At 46.2% G+C, this 18,633-nt stretch overlaps 5 protein-coding genes across 17 annotated transcripts in view; 3 read left to right on the top strand and 2 right to left on the bottom strand.

Annotated features, from left to right (window-relative positions):
- Positions 1 to 4,002, top strand: part of LOC117639263 (voltage-dependent L-type calcium channel subunit beta-2) — a 75,720-nt gene extending 71,718 nt beyond the window's left edge. For 8 of the 11 annotated variants that reach the window (XM_034374762.1, XM_034374757.1, XM_034374760.1 and 5 more), the window contains one exon: positions 678 to 4,002. In XM_034374762.1, the coding sequence (XP_034230653.1) occupies positions 678 to 1,126 (449 nt within the window). In that variant the 3' untranslated portion in view covers positions 1,127 to 4,002. Of the gene's footprint in view, positions 1 to 63; positions 622 to 677 lie in introns of those variants that run through there. The other 3 variants (XR_004587359.1, XR_004587360.1, XM_034374764.1) reach the window with 2 other exon arrangements.
- A 595-nt stretch (positions 4,003 to 4,597) lies between these two features.
- On the top strand, positions 4,598 to 5,989 carry LOC117639173 (acylpyruvase FAHD1, mitochondrial-like). Its single transcript, XM_034374576.1, has 5 exons — positions 4,598 to 4,852; positions 4,938 to 5,034; positions 5,131 to 5,274; positions 5,388 to 5,534; positions 5,605 to 5,989. The coding sequence occupies exons 1-5, from the start codon at positions 4,770 to 4,772 to the stop codon at positions 5,818 to 5,820; spliced, it is 687 nt and encodes a 228-aa protein (XP_034230467.1). The 5' UTR covers positions 4,598 to 4,769; the 3' UTR covers positions 5,821 to 5,989.
- Positions 5,990 to 6,770: 781 nt separating this feature from the next.
- On the top strand, positions 6,771 to 12,665 carry LOC117639170. Of its 2 annotated transcripts, none has more exons than XM_034374573.1 (12): positions 6,771 to 6,992; positions 7,495 to 7,670; positions 8,055 to 8,173; positions 8,365 to 8,635; positions 8,711 to 9,016; positions 9,085 to 9,289; positions 9,373 to 9,485; positions 9,618 to 9,797; positions 9,884 to 10,061; positions 10,148 to 10,233; positions 10,310 to 10,435; positions 10,517 to 12,665. In XM_034374573.1, the coding sequence occupies exons 2-12, from the start codon at positions 7,500 to 7,502 to the stop codon at positions 11,183 to 11,185; spliced, it is 2,424 nt and encodes an 807-aa protein (XP_034230464.1). In that variant the 5' UTR covers positions 6,771 to 6,992; positions 7,495 to 7,499; the 3' UTR covers positions 11,186 to 12,665. The 2 variants fall into 2 exon arrangements, with proteins under 2 accessions (XP_034230464.1, XP_034230463.1); XM_034374572.1 differs by having other exon boundaries at positions 6,800 to 6,823.
- On the bottom strand, positions 11,901 to 13,633 carry LOC117639710 (ras-related protein Rab-34). The gene is made up of 6 exons (XM_034375586.1): positions 12,886 to 13,633; positions 12,714 to 12,815; positions 12,543 to 12,607; positions 12,329 to 12,459; positions 12,034 to 12,238; positions 11,901 to 11,959 (listed from the first exon to the last, which is right to left on the bottom strand). Exons 1-6 carry the CDS (start codon positions 13,122 to 13,124, stop codon positions 11,901 to 11,903), a joined length of 801 nt encoding a protein of 266 aa, XP_034231477.1. The 5' UTR covers positions 13,125 to 13,633.
- A 132-nt stretch (positions 13,634 to 13,765) lies between these two features.
- LOC117639172 (putative inorganic phosphate cotransporter) lies at positions 13,766 to 18,101 on the bottom strand. 2 transcript variants are annotated; one of them, XM_034374574.1, is made up of 12 exons: positions 17,913 to 18,101; positions 17,542 to 17,668; positions 17,226 to 17,467; positions 16,911 to 17,147; positions 16,744 to 16,831; positions 16,427 to 16,656; positions 16,182 to 16,334; positions 15,969 to 16,101; positions 15,645 to 15,886; positions 15,407 to 15,551; positions 15,156 to 15,211; positions 13,766 to 15,013 (listed from the first exon to the last, which is right to left on the bottom strand). In XM_034374574.1, the coding sequence occupies exons 2-11, from the start codon at positions 17,609 to 17,611 to the stop codon at positions 15,156 to 15,158; spliced, it is 1,596 nt and encodes a 531-aa protein (XP_034230465.1). In that variant the 5' UTR covers positions 17,612 to 17,668; positions 17,913 to 18,101; the 3' UTR covers positions 13,766 to 15,013. The 2 variants fall into 2 exon arrangements, with proteins under 2 accessions (XP_034230465.1, XP_034230466.1); XM_034374575.1 differs by lacking the exon at positions 13,766 to 15,013 and having other exon boundaries at positions 15,150 to 15,211.
- Positions 18,102 to 18,633: the final 532 nt, after the last annotated feature.

The following is an 18,633-nucleotide window of genomic DNA, read 5'->3' as shown; positions in this document are numbered from 1 at the left end:
CGCAGCTTCGCGCGGCGAGACGTAAAACTCGGATCGAAACTTACTTTGTTCTGTTGGCCGCAGTTGTGGCGGCCACTGGCAAGGTCCGTGAGGGAGCCGGCCTGGCTGGTCTGTGATTGCCCCAAACCCCCTAACTGCCCGTTGGTCGGCCCGTTGATCGGGACGCGGGACGGCCCTGTCGACTTCCGGTGGGTTCTCCCAGCCTGTAAGTAGAGGTTTGGCACTGCACGGCACGGGGCAGCGCCGTGGGGCCGCTGGGGCCGCTGGGGCCGCTGGGGCACGCCAGTCGTTCAGCATGCCGGCCGGGCCGTGTTCAAAACGCTGTGGCGGACGCTTGTTGGGGTTGCTGACGAAGAATGACAGACGTGGCGACGAGCTTTGAGTGCAGCGTGATGGTGCCCCCCCCCCTCCCCCAGTCCCGCGCTTTGGTGAGGGTATTGCGGTAGCAGTAGACTAGTCATAGTGCGTGCTGATGGTTTTTGCTGGGTTTGCATGGTCTTGACATTCCGAACCCCGGAGCCCCGGATGGAGCGAGGACCAGGTCTGCCGTCCCCACCGCATGCTCCTCGCTTCCCTCATCGTGATCCTGGTCGAGGCGACCCCGCCACCCGCGTGGCGGCATGGTGGCGGCCACCACGACCCCGGCGTGGCGACTGACGGCGTGCTTTGTTGTGCAGGTTCGGTGTACGGCCACGGCAGCGGGTCCGCGCCGCACCGGACGCGCTCGCGCCTGGAGCGCGACCACTCGGCCGAGTACGACGACTACAGCGACCGGGAGATGCGCGAGCGGGAGCGCGACCTGCGGGACCGGGACCTCCGGGAGCGCGACCTCCGGGAGCGGGACCTCCGGGAGCGAGACCTCCGGGAGCGGGATCTCCGGGAGCGAGACCTCCGGGAGCGGGACGTCCGTGACGGCGGCGTGCCCATGTACCACAACCAGCAGCCGCTGGTCGGCGGCGGCCACCACTACGGCGGCAGCCACCACATGGGGATGGGACACCACAGCCAGGACCACCGGGGCCACCCGCCACCCCGAGGGCCACCCGACCACCGCCACCACCAGGACTACGACGACGACTACCGCGGACACCGTGCGTCGTCGAGGCGCGCACTCAACGCGCTGTAGTGCCAGTGCCGGCCTGTCGGACATGCGCACCGCGCGGTGCGGACATGATAGACCTTTTCGAGGACCAACAGGACCAGACTGCTTCCCCGAAGCACTGCGAAGCACACTGCCGGGCTGGTGCCCAGTGGCGTGGCGGCCGTGGTGAACTACCACCACTAGTGATGACCAGGACAGGAATCTGTTTCTTCCTTTTCCGTAATGCGCGCGGCAGATCCACCTCCTCTCTCGTTTCCTTTTTCATTAAGTAATTAATTGTTGCATTGTTCCTATTATTCCTGTTATTTTTGTACTGAGCTGGCTGGCGTGCTGGGCGAGGCCGTGGCGGCCCGGCGCTGCGTACTGCTCCCCCCGGCCTCAGCCGGCGGCCGGGTCGCCCGGTCCAGTCCGGCCTCAGCCGGAAGGCGTGGCAGCCTCACAACACCAGAGAGCTGGACGAGACGAAGGAGTTGATATCGACTTTGTATTTTCATTGTATGTTATTTCCCGGGTCATGTTACTGACTGTAAATTTATTCTACTGCCCGGAGACTGAAGCCGCCGCGTACGGTATGTCATTTTGCCTCCCTGACTTAATACTTTTGATGGCAGATTGTGTTTTCAAACGTTTTAATTTTGCGTCCGCCGTCCTGGGAGGTGGGAACAGAAATACAGTGATTCGCAAGAAATTTGGCTGGGTCGTTTTTCTTGCCATTCAATGGATTTCGATTTTCCCCAACCGAAGATTCAGGGACTTGGTCCTCTGCGTGATGGACTTCTGTTGTGTATGAAAATTGGTACAAAGTGGTGTGGCATGCTCATGTGCATGCACCTGCGTTCTGGGAATGACAGAGGAAGTATTCTCCAATCAAAATAGTGAGAAAGTGTTCATGAATTTTCGTTTCATTTTCATGTTGCTTCATATTTTTAAATACTTTGCTGTGCATCTCCTGGCCCCTAGGGTGAAAATGAATTTTTAGATATACTGATCCATGCCTCCAGCTCACTGCAAGGTCTTGGCTGCATAAATTTCAATTGTAGTGCAAGATTTTGTCACTTATTAAAAAATCACATTATTATTATTGCAAGATAGTTATTCCCTGTCGTAATGATCAGCTTCTGTGATGAACCATTATTGTCATGAAAACATTTTTTAATACATTATGTTGATTGCTTAGGTTTGATTGGACTTTTTTAGCCAATAATAAGTTAGGCTTAGCTATCCATCAGCCATTGGAGTGTAATGAATGGTGGTGAGTGTGTATTTGTAGCCCCTGTAGGTATTTGCAGCCAGACCTTATAATTTTGGAGCAGTGCTGGAGAAGACAAGCCCTCACTACAGATTATTCCATTACTCTAGGCAATAGTAGTAGAAATTTCAGACTCAAACCTCCTTGATTAACTCAAAAGCACACTGCAAAGTGAGCTGCCTCATTTACCTGGATTGAATCTTAAAAAATTTAATTAATGCACTCTTGACCAATCAAGAATTATATTAATAATGTTCAGCATAAAGCATTTGAGCCGTCTCTTTTACATCTAGAAACTATTATTTAGTAGTTAGGTATTTTACATTGAACCAATGGCGTTACTAAAGTTGTAAAGTGAACCGAACTTTTGATGATAAGTGCGCTCTGTTGCCCTTGGGGTTTATATTAAATGTAGGATGTATTATTCCTTGCTTCCCAGAAGTGTAACAATTTCAATACTTTCATACTTAATTTTTATACAAGGAATAAATGTATGCCAGCAATGCCCAGGTGTCGTATAAGGCGAGCAATTTTATTGGATACAGACAAGACAAGTTATGGCGGTAAGTGAAAGGATGTCAACATAAATACTTTGTTTTATGTATTGCACAACAAATATTTTGCACAATTAAAGACTTGAAAAAAGTACTACTAATTTACATCTAAATTCATTTTTCACTAGTGTAACTAAACTAAGTACGTTTTTTGCAATGGAATTGACTTTTCGTGTACTAGGAATAGGTTTATAAAGTATAAATGGTGACGACCCTGCACTTTTTGCTGCCATGTCTATGATTCTGTCTCCAATTTAGCTTGGTCAGAAGCTTGCTGGCTGTACATCAACACTCTTCCCCGTTCCTGCCAACACCCAGGAAACAAGGGGGTAAACTGACAAGGGATGCCACGACAGATAAATGGCACACTTCTTCATGAGAATAATCAAAGATTCATCCATTTTCCACATTCAGAGGTTGTGGTCAGGGTAGCAGATTTCTGCAAGGGTCACAACATACTATGTTTTTATTGGAGACAAGTGATTGTTGTGTTAAGTATAAACATGAACACAATTTGTTCCTGAGGGTAAATTTGGTGTAGTATTACGCAAGTTCGGTGTGTTCCCTTGCGCTTGATCAAGCCAACACTTACGTACGTTTAAGAGGAAATACTATACAAATATTTTGTATGTATTCTTAGCTTTCGATCTGTCCCTTGTAAGTTAATTATTTAAGGGAAGACAACTGCTTGGTGTATGTAAGTTATTGTTGAATGTTTTTGTGTCATATGTTAAGATTGAGGCAAAGCAGAGAAGTAAAGAGGGAAAATTACCGGAAAGGCTTCTTAAAATCTAATGGGATGTATCAATGTCTAAATATGGCATAATTTGTAGTCCTGATGTCCCTTTGGCCTCTTCCCCAACACTACTGTGTACATTGTGATAAAATTAGTTGTTTTTGGAAATTATTACTATTTTTTTTTTCAATTTGTTTCCTTTTGGTGAGGCTGGTATTGATGTAATACGCGAGAACCCATAATTTGTGGGTTCTCATGCCTAACCCACTCCCCCCCCTCCAAATCCCTTTCCTACCGCCCACTGCATGGTTGTACATACTCATCTAAGAGAAAGCAGAAAAAAAAACTTTTTATCTACTCATGTGACATATGTCATTTCTTTCTCCTCGTCCTTTACACTCACCTCAACACACCTGCCAGAGGGGTGGCCTACCCACACGGCGCCAATGAAGCAAGCAGCCCAATCAACAAGCAATGCATGCACTCGTGCCATACCTAGAGGGACTTACACAGGCACGCTAATTGCCCAAACTAACGAGTTTGGCACTGCAGCGACTATACCAACAAACTCGGAGCTATAGGCTGCTGCTGGAAAAACGAAGCCATTCACTACCAACCCCGTTGAAAAATACACTAAAAATTCGAACAGTTGCCTCGGCCACGATGGATGGAACATCATCAGCTAATTAAAGCCGACAACCCTTTTTCAAAACTAGAGAATGTGAGAGATTAAAAGCCCTTATGGCCCGGAGGTGACTGATAGCGATGGCCACTCGCGAGTTTGTGGAAAGCGAGGTGCAAAAACATTGCAGGTGGCGCCGGGTCTACTTCTGTAGCGATTAGTGACAAACAAGCGACTTACAATATCAGCAATAAATGGTCATATACGTTCACACAGCCCGCGGGCTGGCTGGCCTTATCAGCGCGTCTGTCTCTGTCGCTCTCACCACACGCCACAGCGAAGCGCGCGAAGCATGGGCGAGGCGACACGTGCCGGTGTATTTCGCTTTCCGCGCTGTCTTCGTTGAGTCGCACCCACCGAGTAGTAAGCAGCCGACAGCTGGTGTGTGGCGAGGCCGCGCTCCGAAGCCCCTGCAGCCCCTGCACGTCGCCGCCGTCAACGTCGCCATGGCTCCCACCCAGCAGCAGCAGACTCTGGAGCGCTTCGTGGAGACGGGCAAGAAGGTCATCGGCGCGGGCCTCAACTACAAGTGAGACTTGGCCGTGCGAAAGTGCGAACCGGTTCCGGTGTGCCTCGCGCGGTCTTCCTGGACTCGCTGGTCTTCCCTCCCACAGGTCGTTCGCGGCGAAGGAGAAGCTGCCTCACCCGGTGGCGCCGGTCGTCTTCCTGAAAGCCACGTCGTCGTACCTGAAGGCGGGCCGACCCCTGCAGGTATCTCGGCCGATCTCGGCCACTGTGTGACTGTGTCGCCTCGCCATCACCGCCTTCCGGGCCCTCCGCGACGTGTACATCGCTGCCTCTGTCAAGGTGCCGGCCGGTGACCAGGTCAACGCGGAGGTGGAGCTAGGCGTCGTCATCGGCCGCACTTGCTCGCGCGTCAGCGAGCAGGACGCCCCGGACTTCGTGGGGGGCTACTGCCTGGCGCTGGACATGACCAACATCACCCTCTTGGTAATGCTCAACGCCAGCCGCTGCAGACTGATTCCGAGAGTCGTTTTCGTCGCTTTGTCTCGCACCTGTACCGTGAGTGCGTGAGAGACACAGCGAGGACTGTCGTGTTCTAGAACAAGTTGAGGGCGTCCTCCGGGCCGTGGGCCCTCGCCAAGGCCTTCGACTCGGCGTGCCCCGTCAGCGACTTCATCCCCAAGGACAAGCTGCCCACCCCGCAGATGACGCGCATCTGGATGAAGGTCAACGGCGAGCTCAAGCAGGTTGGTTCGGTTCGTTAAATTCGTGCGGCACGTTCTCGACTGTCTCTCAACCTCTGCCTCCCAACCGCAGGACGAGAGCACGAGCGACATGATCTTCCCCATCGCGCACCTGGTGTCGTACATCTCGCACTACATGACCCTGGAGCCGGGTGACGTCATCCTGACGGGGACGCCGGCGGGCCCCTGCCCCCTGCGACCGGGCGACGCGGTGGAGTGCGGCCTGGACAGCGTGCACTGTGCCATGCAGCTCAACTTCAACGTCGAGGCAGCGCCATCAGCGCCTTGAGGGAATACTACCCCAATTTGGAACCGATTTTGTATTTTTTGCAGTGGCGCTGGCCTCGTGATAATGCGGTGAACGCTGTCAGAGAAAGGCAAATTTCTTCACACTGTTGTGCTAGTGTGAAACTTCACACTGTTGTGCTAGTGTGAAATAAATCCACAAATTTTTATGATCCCGTGTCTTTGTGTTTGTGCCGTACCCACGATTCTTTGGTTTTTTTTAAATCTCAACTTGAGAAGTCATTTTTAGCATTGTAGAAGAAGTGTCGCGGCCGAGCCATTTCGCGGATTTCTGTAAGCGCAGTTATCTCTCTCGGAATTGCCAAGGGCGCGTACTCAACTTACTTGCAAAAAAATGGAGAGGAGTATTTCAAATGTGTGGTCACGAAGTCACGACTCGTCGCATGTCGTGGTCGATAGCCAACCTCAGCCGATTTCGGAGGTACCGTGCGACGATTTTTGGAAAGCGGTGCGGATCATGAACTAAAACACGAGAATCGCCACATCAATTCGGTCGCTAGAAACCATTCGACGATCGACTTTACGGTGCGTCGGCGTAGCTTGCCGTGTTTCTTTGGATTGCCTTAGGTTGGCTAATCTGCGAGCGACGGGGCTCCACCGACCGGTCTCTCCGGAAGCCAGTCTGGCCACACGCCAGTCTGCCAACGCGAGATCGCCGATTCTCTTTTCAAGTCAAAAAGGTTTGAACAAAGACAGGCCCTGCTACTCGCCCGTCACCATGAAGCATCGTTCGTGGCTCGGTCCTGATGCCTATTTCCACACGACCACTTCTGCGAAATTGCTTCTCAAGCTTGTTTTCGTTTCCATGTTGGCAGTAGAACTGCCTGTTCTTTTCCCTCTCTCTCACTCACGTGCGAGTCCCGACTCGCCGTCGCCGTCCCCCTCCCGTCTCCCTCCCCCCACCCCGCGTCCCCCCCGACCTCCCCGACCCAGTCCCAAGTCCCAGTCCCAGTTCGTGTCGGTGTGTCGGCCAGCGAGAGCGAGAGGTGAGGTGGAGTCGGAGAGTTTTGTTTTGCTGCCTGCTTGCTGGCTGCGGCTGGTGTGACGGGTCTGGCCGGCCAGTGTGGAGCTCACGGAGGGTCCCCCAACTATTTCTGGAAGAACTTCACCAATCGCGGACTTATTTCTCGGCGCCTGGCTTGACCGTGAGTCTCGGTACGTATCAAGAAGTTCGTACTGTTCCATATGCATCATTCCTTGGGTCGATGCATTGCTGTTTCCTTATCGGTCACGTTAGCTTTTCTTTTTGTTTTCGTAATTGTTCCTGTACTGCGAGTCACCTGTGTTACCTGACTATTTATGTCCCCTCCCCCTTATGTTTTCGCTTTTACATTTGTTTTTGGCTCTCCATTTTCACACATGCAACTGGTTATAGGGTTATGGTTGGGGCTGTGCTTTTGCCTGTGGCCTTGCTTTCTTATGGCACAGTAGTTTTAACCATGAATCCTGCATTAAACTTGACTACTGCTTGAGACCGGCAATGGTCCCTCTCGGGTTCCATTAAAAATAATTGTGCGTGTGGGGATGCGGGCTTCTGCTTTGGGCAGGCTGATGTAATGGTCGGCTTCTGCTACAGCCAATCCCAGTCAGCCTAGTCTACCCGGCGCACTCGGCCGCAGGAGAGAGCGCGCTCAGATGTTTCATTTTCTGTCGGCAGCAAACATGGCTTCCAACGCCGATATCATGGACATCCTACACTGTCCCTTGTGTATCGAGAAGTACGACTTGAGTGAGCGGAAGCCCAAAATTCTTGACTGTGGACACACCAACTGCTTGGATTGCCTGTCGAAGTTCGTGAAGAAATCTGGCCGCACATGCCCTCAGTGCCGACAGGTAAGAGAGAGAAAGAGAGACGTGAGTGCATGGTGTATTCCCCGGGCGTGGCCGGGCGTCACGGCACGGCACACTGAGCGCTTGGCGGTCGGTTCGTGTTTGTTTTCCCTGCGATAATGTCCAAAGCCAGCTGATACAGCAGACCGCGGACGCCGACTCGTCGACGCCGGCGTCGCCCCTGCCCCTCCCCCCCCCTTTCGCTGCAAAAGTGACGTGGTCTTCCCCCTCCCCTCCCCTCGTCGCACGACTGCGTTGTCGGCACATAACTTGGACTCTGTACAGTACTGCAAACTCTTGAAAGGAACTCTCTAAAGACGCAAGGATGCACCCATGCAGCACCAAAAAAAAAGTCACGGCACCGCAAGTGTATTTGTTCTTTCTCAGCCGTTTGCCGAGGCACCATTTTTCATCAAGGACAACTACCTGCTCTGCCCTTATCTCGAGGAGGGCCCCTCCAGCTCCAGCAGTGGCAGCAGCACTCCCTCCTCCGTCATTTCGCAGAGGTACGGGCATGGTTTAGTTTTCGGAACTGTCTGCGGGTCGTTTTCCGTCGCTCCGTCTCTCTCGCACCAATGCGGGATGCCTCATGAGTGTGAGAGAGACGGCGGCGAAAACGACCCCCGGCCCGCGGGGAATACCCGGGGAATAGGCTGGGCTTTGACGCCGTGCCGTGCCCTGCGCTGCCCTGCCGCAGGTTCTACTGCAAGCGCTGCGAGCGCGACGCCACAGACACCTGCCTGATGCTGAACCACGACGTCGGCGACAAGGCCAGCGTGGTGCTGCAGCGCGCGCAGGAGGCCAAGCTGCAGGCCAAGAACCAGTTCGCGCGCGAGGCCGCCATGCTCAAGGACCTGGCCGCCACCCTGGAGAGCGTCAAGACGGCCGTGGTCAACAAGGGCGGCCTCACGTCGCGCCTGCACCGCGAGCTGGAGGAGGTCAAGACCCAGACCGGGGTGCTGGACAAGGTACGGGGCTGCGGAGGGAGAGAGAGGGAAGGCGACGCGACGGCCTGACTGAGGTGTTTCTGTCCCGCCCCGCAGACGACGCAGCTCGTGGAGAACGTGCCGGGGACGGCGTTCCAGGACAACGAGGACATCCCGCGCGCCCTGGACCACTTCCTGCAGGAGAACAGCGTGCGCCTGTTCGCGCTGGAGGAGAAGAAGCGCATGCTGGACATGGCCAAGAAGTGCACGGTGACGGTGTCGTCCGACGAGCCGGGGGTCTCCTGGGGGGGCAGGTTGTCCCTGGACGAGAAGAGTCCACCCGAGGAGCGCGTCCTCTTCTACCTCATTTACCTCCAGCTGTTGAACCAGCAGACTTCTCACATGCAGGCTTCAGCGCAACCTGTAAGTCGTATCCCTATTTTCGAAAATTTAATTGGTTGTGGTGTAGTAACTCCTGGTTTATGTTTCAGTCCGTGGATGTCAATGGATTTTCTCCCAGTGCACCTCCAATGGGAGACGGCAAAGGAGACAGGCAGTCCAACTGGGCGACAAAGCCTGTCGATGAAGCATCTCTGGAAGACCTCATATCGAATGTGAAAAAGTGTGTGTTAGAGGGCAATGTTCCAGATGTGAAAAGGGGTATTGATGATGAAGATGATGATGACGACGATTCAGGTTTGTACCTCAATTCTGTTCAAATGACCTTATTGAGGCTAAAAAAGCAGTAAATTGTGAACAAGACGTGTGCCCTGTTTCAGATGGAAGTGTCTCTGTAGTTTCTGATGCTGCCACAATTCCTGAAATATGCAAAGTATCCAAGAAAGTGTTTGTAGGAAAAATACCATCATTTGCCAAACCACAGGATATAAAGGTAAACAAAAGTCTCTGTCATTCAATTTTGGTTTGTTCCCAGTATTTATATGTTTTTTAACTTTTATTTCATTGTGTTGGTCATAGTGATTCTGTATGTGACAAATAAAATTTGTCTAAATTATTTGTGCAGGATCTCTTCTCTCAGTTTGGTAAGATTCACTATGTCCGATTCTTATCCAAGAACAAGCAAAGGAAGGGAAAAGGTTCAGCTGCTCCGGCTCCTGCACCAGCTCAGGGATCAAAACAAACAATATGTGCATTTGTATATGTCCCTGACGAATTCACAGTTGAAAATATTTTGAGGAATAGGGTAATTACCAAACATGGAATTATTGCAGCCAATGCTTTAATGTACATTCAACCAGGTCTTGATTTGACTTCTGCTTTTGCCCCCAGCCAATTGTTTATCGTAAGAAAGGGGAAATGAAAGGATACTTACTTAATGTTCAAGAGGAGAGGGGCCAAAAGCGTGAAGACAAAGCTGAGGCTAAACGACAACGTCGTCAGAGAAAGAATGACAAGAAAAATCCACCTGGTCAATCAGGTGGACCTAGTCGACTGGAGTCATCCAATCGTAAGTGTTTTACTTTGGAAGCTGACTGGGCTACCCTTTTTTTCCTGGAATGCAATAATTAATTTTTATTCTTGTTTATGATAAAGGATCTGAGAGTGTTGATGATATGGATGCCCCCAAGAGGGTCTTCGTCAATCAAGTACCGATTGATGTGACTGAGAAGCAGCTACAAGTATGTAATATTTTATACCTGATTTATACGTTAACATACCTTAAAATAGATTAACGTTATTTGAATATTTCTTCAGGATCTATTTTCAACATTTGGCCAAGTTACTAACGTCTCAAAGCGCCGCCATGGTGTGGGTCACAAGTGCATGGCATTTGTCACTTTTAAAGATGAAAAGTCGGTTGGAAGGGTGCTGTCACAAAGGGTAAGCTTAAGATTTGTCTGGTTTGAGATGCATGTGTTACCTCCTCACTTCGGCTTTGCCTAAATAATTTTTTTTCTTCAGCCTGTGAAGTATTATGGAGAAGGCTTTCCTGATGGCTTTGATTTGCAAGTGCGAGAATTCCGAAGTATGAAAGCGGCCCCTGCAACACTGAACTCTCCTGGATTCAGTAATATAACTGACACAATGGTGGCAGCTGCTGCAGCTACATCTGCTGCTGCGTCTGCCGCACAGATGCTCTCTGCTCTTCACATTCAGCAAAATGCCTCTTTAAGGTCAATGCTACCATCAAATCCTATCAAACCGCCAGCTATACCTCCTAGGTCACTCGTGCCAGCTCCTTTAAGGCCTCTCATGCAACCCCAGCAGAACCCGAAGCAACCACCACAGCAGCAGAACCAGAAACAAGTACCACAGAACCAGAAACAAGCGGCACAGCAACAGAACCAGAAACCAACACCACTGCTTCAGAACCAGAATCAACCACTCCAGCAACAGAATCTGAGGCAAATGTCACAGCAAAACCAGAAGCAAATACCACAGCAACAGAACCAGCGGCAAATGACACAGCAACAGAACCAGAGACCACAGACACCCCTCTATCCAAACATTAACATTCCAGCCTCACCTCAACAACAGTACCAACAACCAATCCCCCAACAACAGAACCAAAACCGACAAAAACCAAAGAATTCTAAAAATGCAGAAGATAATAATTGCAGCGTCATGTAGTTGTTTTGGTATGTGGATTGGGGCTTTTTGTTCTTTGTTTCTAGCTCATTTTTAAGTATCAGGTTCTTTGACTAATTTAAGTTGCACAAGTTAAGATATTTTACATATTCCGCATTTTTATTATGACTGTTGCTCTACCTCTCAACTTGTGTGTTGTGAATATTTTCTGCTCTATGGAGGGTCGTGTTTGCAGTAGAGATATTTTGTCTATGACGTTTCCAAGTCATTCTGTAATGAATATGCATACCATTATATTTGCATATTTAGAGCAGGGTGGTGAAACATTTTGGCTATGTTACTTATTATTCCTATGGTTTGAAGCTGTTTAAAAGTTCTGCAAAGGCTTACTTAAAATGCTACAAAATCTGAACTAGAGGATTTTTATTTGCATTTGCCTTGGGTATTATTATTATGCAGCTGATACCGGAATGTAACTGCCTATTCTTATGGTTGTAGAGTGATATAAGTAAGTCACGATGTGCAGTCACCAACTTGAAATAATTTGTCGTTTATGATTTCAAGTTTTTCTTGGTGATGTTATGTTTATCAGGGTTGTTTGTACACCTATAAAGGTGTACCTGGCTGATAAAATTGAAAGATGGTGAAAATAGCACACCAACAGTAAACTAAGTCAGCATGTGTTAGTTTTAGGTATCAAACTGTGTGTCAGGTTCAGAAGCTATGTCTTTTCCATATGGTTTTTAATGCTAATAGACTATTGACAATGTAATCCATTACACTTGAAATTTTCTTTCTTTTGTGTTGGTTTTACAGCTGTAAATTGGACACATCATTATTAATATGAAAATCTTGTACAGTCCTATGAAACGAATTAGGCTCTTACTTACATAGAGGTTGAGATCCTATGGAAACTGTGGTATTCAATGTATTTAAGTCCCGAAGAACAGACATGTCAAATGCTAGAGCAGCCATGCGTTGAAATAATTCATGAACTCCATCTCCTGTGCGAGAGGAGACTGCCCAATATTCTGCCCCAAGTTGTTTTGCAAGGCATGCGGCTTTCTCTTCTACATGTTTGTAAGCTGATGAGGACTGAATGGATAAGAAATATCAACAGGAGTATTAGGAGAAAGTCCACCTCTTCTTGTTTCAAACCAATATACCCAAATGGTTTTAACTCACAAGAAGGTCACGCTTTGTGCCTATTAAAAAAATGATTGGCTGTAATGTGTTGCATGCTAGAGCTTCTTCCAACCATTGTGCACAATGGGACAATGAGTACATGTTCGATAGGTCAAATAGCACTGCAACAACTGGACACACAGTAGACATTAAGATATATTAGTAGTGTCATTAGTTTTAAACTCAGTACTTACAAATTTAATTTTAATTTTACCTTGTGCTCCACGGTAGTACGAACTTGCTATGCACTTGAAACGTTCTTGGCCTGCTGTATCCCATCTATGAGTACATGTATCATAATCCAAGGAAAAATAAAAATATCAGTTTTCTTGAAAAATTTTCTTAAGAAATCCTGTGAGCTAGTAGATATGAGAGACATGCTTACATTTGAAGATTAAATGGAATTTTAATAATATCAAAACGTTCAACTTCAAAGTCAACTCCAATTGTAGCCTTGTAATTCCTATCAAAGACTTTATGACAGTACCTGAAATCAATTTTGAGAGATGAATTCTTTAAATTTCAAGCTAGAGCTTACGATCATGGGTAACACCTACCTGTTAACAAGGCTCGTCTTCCCAACAGCAACATCACCTAAAAAAATTGCTTTAGAAATTTTTAGGCCAGACAGTGGTTGCCTTGGGGATGAACAGACCTCTCGTACAGCAGATGAAAAGTCATGTTGTCTGTATGGGGTGAACTGGCGACTAAATGGGGGAGGAAACCTATCTATGCAACGATCTTTGCAAGCTTGATTCTGCATCAATTTCAACACAGCTGAGCGCGACTCCAACATCTTCTTGAAAATGAGCAACCGAGTCACAGAGACAACAGTGAAGCAAAACAGCAGTAAAGAGCTTTCAGATATTTTTTTGACAGTCTGTATTATGAATTAACAGCAAAGTTACCAAGCGGCGTCGAGGAGTAAACAAATTTGAAGGGTCCGCGGAAGTCAACGTAGTATGAGGAATTCATCCGTTCTTTTTTAAACTTGCCATGACGTTCTGAATTTTTTCGGACTAATTGTATCGTTTTAAAAATATTTCCCTAATAACAGCTGAAGAAAGGTAATATTTTTACAATCTACATGAATTTTCATTCCTCGGAAACTTTGGAAACAATTTACATTGGGAGGTTCAGAATTTCTCATACTAGCTTGACCCGTTGCTTAGCAACAGAAAACACCTCAGCCCCTTCCGCCCCTCCCTTCCCCACCTTCCCCTAAGGTGGGTACCATGGGTACCAGAGATACCAGTACCAACCTCTCAAATAAAATGTGAAACATGAAAAAAAATAGATATTTTATTCAAATTTCATCATCATTCAAACAATGTGCACCAATGGCAGACAAGTCATTTACTGTTAGTCATGGGTGTAGAACTAACTAACACCCACCACTTAATTAATGATCAGGAACAAAAGAGTTTCATCCACATGTAAGGTCAGAGAGTACTTCATTCATTAATTGACTGAGATTTAAGCTTGTGTCAAGAGAGCTTGACAAGTGTGAAGCCAATATGACCTCAAGATCACTTAAAACAATTATTGATTATCAAAACACTACACGTGGTCAAAAACCTACAGGCGGCCAAGAAAATGCATTTCACAAATCCCAGTAGGAACATTCGCAACATCCTGCATGAATAGGCAGAAGAATATATGCAAGACCAAAATGTAGGCCTAATTGACAAAAATATCAATGATGAACCTGCATAGAGGTCTGAGCAATTGTAATGAGATACAAATAATTTTGCAAATTTCAATAAGGACTATCTACAAGGTCATGCAATGTTCAGAAGGTGAGAGCACCAAAGAACATATGTACGATAGAACTGTAGCTCCATACAATCAAAATAATTCAAACTCTGGTCAACATTCAAGTGATATGTAAATCTCATAGTACATTGATATCCCACTCCAACATCACAGCAAAGCACATAAAATATCACAGCATAACATATACCTGCAATAACTAGGAGAACCCTTTAAAACTCATAGTTTTTCCCCTCTACAAATTTCGACAGTACAGTTTCTGGTCGTTGAGAAAGATTCAAGAACAAATAACTGCTTGTCTGTGCTACGTCAGCGAACACTTATAACACCATATAAGTAGACAAACACTTATCAATTAGCTATGAAATACTTCTAGCATATGCTGTTTGCTGCTGCACCTTACAATATGGTAAAATTAACAGGAAAATACATCTCATCAATACTGCTAACATTATCCATAGGATTTGATAAAGTCAATTGTGCCTAACATGGACAGCCCACTTGCTGTTGTAGTCTACTCAAGCAAACATAAAATTGAGAAATACATTGATCACAATAACAAAGTTGAAAAACTTATTTACCAGTATTAAACCAGTATATACTTAGACTTTGGAATTCACAAATTCAGCTCAAATTCCTCAATGGAATGATTTATTACATGTCCACTTGCAGAATTAAATACATACTTGAGACAGTATTTAAAATACAAAATATCACATGTCATAACATAAGTTCTAAATATTTGTTTACAAATATGACAAGTTATCTATTAAAATTTAATTTATGTCAAATGACATCTTGTCAGCCTTTAAGACTCACAAAACCTACCAATGAATGAGTGTGAGGATGTGAAAACAACCCAATTCACTAATTATTCGTCACAGCCTCACTCTTGGGGCTGTTCTTTTTGTCCTGAAAGTAAAAGGTAATTGATAAGATACAGTGGGGAAAAATATAAATTAATACAGGTCAGTCCAGCCACATGGAAATGCAGCAAAAGCACAAAATATGCACAGCAATTGGCAATAGGGAAAAAAGAGAACACATACTGTACCTATCTATATACAACTTCTGGTGTACCAAGAAGAGGTTCTGTCTGTCCATCAATTTCTGTACCGCAAAGAAATGAAATGCAAGTTTATAATTTTTACCAGCAGGAGCATGCATATTTAACATTAAAGCAGAGAAAATTTAGAGAGATCCAGAAACTGAGATGCAATTCCAAAAGAATCCCAAGTTGCAAAACCGAGACAGTTCAAGACTGAGGTATGAAATTCCATCAATCCTGTAGCAAAAAATTTTTACCTGCGTCGTAGTTTTGCTTTGGATGAGGATGTGGGCGATTAAAAGGTTGCTCCTCAGCAGAACCCAGAAACACATACACAATGTTTGTTGTTATATTCACAGCTGCCGCTAAGAAAAATACAAGTTGCCATCTCCACACAGTTTCCTGCAATAGATACAACAAAATAGAAAGTTTCACAGTGGAAAACTCTTTTAACAAAAAATGGCAAAAAACCTAAGTTAGAAGATATTGTCTCACATTTTTGTCAATAATTGAGCCAATTGTGTATGGGGCAAGGAATCCACAAAGGTTGGCCACTCCATTAGTCATTCCATACATTGTGCCAGCATATCTTGGGCTCAGTGCAACATGGTTCATTTGGTTACCAGCATATTGGGCACCAACAAACGCACCACTAATACCCATGATTATTATGACTGCCTGGCGGTCACATCCAGCCAATGCAGCTCCAATAAAACCAATAGATGGAACGATAGACGCTGTAGAAACAAAGACAATGAAAAAGTTAATCAACAATTGAAATAAATGGCTTTCTCCATAGAGACTAGGGGCTTTTCATACCAAATGAATTGAATATTTTGAAAGAGGCCACAGGAGTTAGGTACTCTTTTGCAATCAGCCAGTCAGCAACTCTGCTGAAGCACAAGCTGCTGATCCAAGATGTAAGATAAGGCACAGATGTCAACACAGAATTCTGAAAAAAAAAAAAAAATGAATAAGTGAGTGGTCATGAGCTTACTGAAAACGAAAAAAAATAAAAACAACACAACTTACAGCTTGCAAACTGAAGTGCAAAATGTTACTCATGTAGGTCGGCATCTCAGTCAACTGAGTGTAAAATGCCCAAGCCATTCCACATTGTGTCACCATGATAGCCCAAAATGGGGTGCAGGAGAATATTTCTACCCACGGAAAGTCACTGTCATCCTGGAAAATTAAAAAGTTCACATGAAATGAAACAATCGTCTTCTTCTTCCTTTTCAAACAGAAACAAATCAGCTTCAAAATACTGTGTATACCTTGCTTTGTGCATTCTCAGGTCCCAAGCAAGCCTGAATGTAGTCTCTCTCTTGAGGACTGATTTTTGGATGCGTGGAAGGTGAGTCATAGATCACCAGCCACCACACAATGGACCATATGATACCCAAACCGCCGAATACGTAGAATGCCAGTGGCCACCCACCCATCCACGTAACTGAAGCCAAGTATCCTGAGAGTGGCATGGCTATTATTGTGCCAAAGTTGGATCCTAGAAATTGAAAGAGAATGAATGAGACATTGAAAACAACAGTGTGTAATTGTAATGTAATTATACAATCTGACAGGGATTACCAACCAGAATAAACAGCGGCGGCATAAGTATTTCTTTCTAGAGGAGGAATCCACCTGGCTAACATGGCACACATAGATGGGAAGGTAACACCCTAATGAGGACAAAACAAACAAGTGTTGGTGATTGGTGGTTTAATCATAAGAAATTACAAAGGGAAAATGTACACTCACCTCTCCCAAACCTTCCAGGATTCGGATGAAAATAAAGTAGCCTTGTCCCATTCGTGCAGCAGGAGGACTTAGAATAGTGAACAGAGCAGTAAAAAAAATGCCCCATCCAAAAATACGCTTCCCACCATACTGCTCTGCTAACCTACCACCAGGTACTTGAGTGAGGACATAGCCATAAAAAAATGAGCCCAAAATAAGTCCTTGAGTACGTTCATCCCAATCAAATTCTCCACGAGACTGCAGACAGCACAAAATACAATTAGAATGTGAAATAAGAGAAATGAAAACTTTAGCTTGATAAAAATATCAACAAACTTTAGGTTCAGGGTTAGGATCTGGGCTTGGAGGACGTGGACAGACATCGCTGATGGTTGTATTGTCATCAGTAGTCGTAGAATTCACCATAGCCACAATCGCAACTGATAAATTGACACGCATAGCATACACAAGCGCCAAGCCCAAAAACCCCATGAAGCCCACCACGAAGCGGGCCTTGATGGTGTCATTTGTATCGACTACAGAGGGCTGACTTAAGGATGTTGTACCATAAGCAGTTTCTGAGGAAAGAAAAAAGGGTGATTTTAAGTGTTTAACAAAGAAGCACCAGATACACAGTGTTTATAGCCCATACCTCTGTTTCTTGACGCATTGATGAGTCCTGCATTATTGTCATCTAGAAAGTCTGATGGTTCATCAGACATTTTGCCGTCCAGCGGAGCACAGTGGCATGGAGTTACAAACAGTACCTGTCACCTAACCTGCACAAAGGATGACACACGAAATGAGACTTAAGGAAAATACTGTTTCGGTCGTAAGAAAACTGTCCGAGGGTTATCCACCATTCAACAAAGGTAATTTGACTGACTGAAAAATTGATGGAAGATCGAGGATAAAATTATATTGACGGCGTTACAAATAAAAACAAAGCAGGCAACAAGTCCGCCCCCCAAATCAGCTGGGAGGAATTTTGTTAAAGCAGACACACGATGTCCTCTACTTTACCTCTCATGGTGAATGAACAAAGACTTGTGGTCACTGAGATGATAGAGAAGACTGATAACAGCGGATCGTCTCAAGGACTGGAACAAAAGTCACTACAAAGAGAAACAAGACGTACACAACACAAACACAGGCCAAATGCCAAGGGAACTACCTTGGCTTTGGTTATTTTCAGATTTCGTACATAGACACGTTGCTTATTCGCACTAACAAGTGTTAACGGTCCGCAACGCCCTCTGTCGGCCATGAGCCGAACTCTCACACCACGGCAGTTCACTGCCCTTCCCATAGATGGCACTGCAGGCGGATGTCAAAGAGCGCCAAATTTCAAAGTTCTTTTTGTCACCACACAAATTTTATCACAACCCGGTCAAATCAAACTATACATTGCAGGTATTTGTATTTTCTACATTCAGACGCAGAAATACAACAAATTCTCGGAGCTTCCTTAAGTCTAATGACTGCCATTTCGGCCACAAACGCCTTTTCCCTGCTTTTTGCCCTTAACAAAATGCTGCCAACCCTCGCTTCCGCTGTGCGTGATACCAACATAACAACCACACGTCACGTCTGACGTTTAAAATTAAGAAGAGTGCCGTTCAAGCACAGGGACAAATAAGTTCGTAAGACTTATCTTTGTTCAGAATCGAAACCGGTATCTTTTAGGCGTGACTCAGTGGAACGGACGTTGGCTGGACTGACGACGAGGGGTGGGTGTGGGTGG

This window comes from Thrips palmi, unplaced genomic scaffold, assembly GCF_012932325.1.
Source record: "Thrips palmi isolate BJ-2018 unplaced genomic scaffold, TpBJ-2018v1 HiC_scaffold_11, whole genome shotgun sequence".
NCBI classification, from domain to species: Eukaryota; Metazoa; Arthropoda; class Insecta; order Thysanoptera; family Thripidae; genus Thrips; species Thrips palmi.
The sequence above is the reverse complement of the archived record's forward strand: the minus strand, read 5'-3'. Positions and strand labels throughout refer to the sequence as shown.

Bases quoted from the DNA above. Each gene is read 5' to 3' on its own strand.
- LOC117639170 (XM_034374573.1), top strand. From the start codon at position 7,500: ATGGCTTCCAACGCCGATATCATGGACATCCTACACTGTCCCTTGTGT. The intron at 9,486-9,617 runs GTAAACAAAAGT...TTATTTGTGCAG, and splicing joins CCAAACCACAGGATATAAAG to GATCTCTTCTCTCAGTTTGG. The intron at 9,798-9,883 runs GTAATTACCAAA...TTTTGCCCCCAG, and splicing joins AAAATATTTTGAGGAATAGG to CCAATTGTTTATCGTAAGAA.
- LOC117639173 (XM_034374576.1), top strand. From the start codon at position 4,770: ATGGCTCCCACCCAGCAGCAGCAGACTCTGGAGCGCTTCGTGGAGACG. The intron at 4,853-4,937 runs GTGAGACTTGGC...TCCCTCCCACAG, and splicing joins GGCGCGGGCCTCAACTACAA to GTCGTTCGCGGCGAAGGAGA. The intron at 5,535-5,604 runs GTTGGTTCGGTT...TCCCAACCGCAG, and splicing joins TCAACGGCGAGCTCAAGCAG to GACGAGAGCACGAGCGACAT.
- LOC117639710 (XM_034375586.1), bottom strand. From the start codon at position 13,124: ATGTTGGAGTCGCGCTCAGCTGTGTTGAAATTGATGCAGAATCAAGCT. The intron at 12,460-12,542 runs GTAAAATTAAAA...CTGTGTGTCCAG, and splicing joins GTACTACCGTGGAGCACAAG to TTGTTGCAGTGCTATTTGAC. The intron at 11,960-12,033 runs GTAAGTAAGAGC...TCCAATTTACAG, and splicing joins CATAGGATCTCAACCTCTAT to CTGTAAAACCAACACAAAAG.
- LOC117639172 (XM_034374574.1), bottom strand. From the start codon at position 17,611: ATGTCTGATGAACCATCAGACTTTCTAGATGACAATAATGCAGGACTC. The intron at 16,657-16,743 runs GTTGGTAATCCC...TTCAATTTCTAG, and splicing joins TGCCGCCGCTGTTTATTCTG to GATCCAACTTTGGCACAATA. The intron at 15,552-15,644 runs GTGAGACAATAT...TATCTATTGCAG, and splicing joins GCTCAATTATTGACAAAAAT to GAAACTGTGTGGAGATGGCA.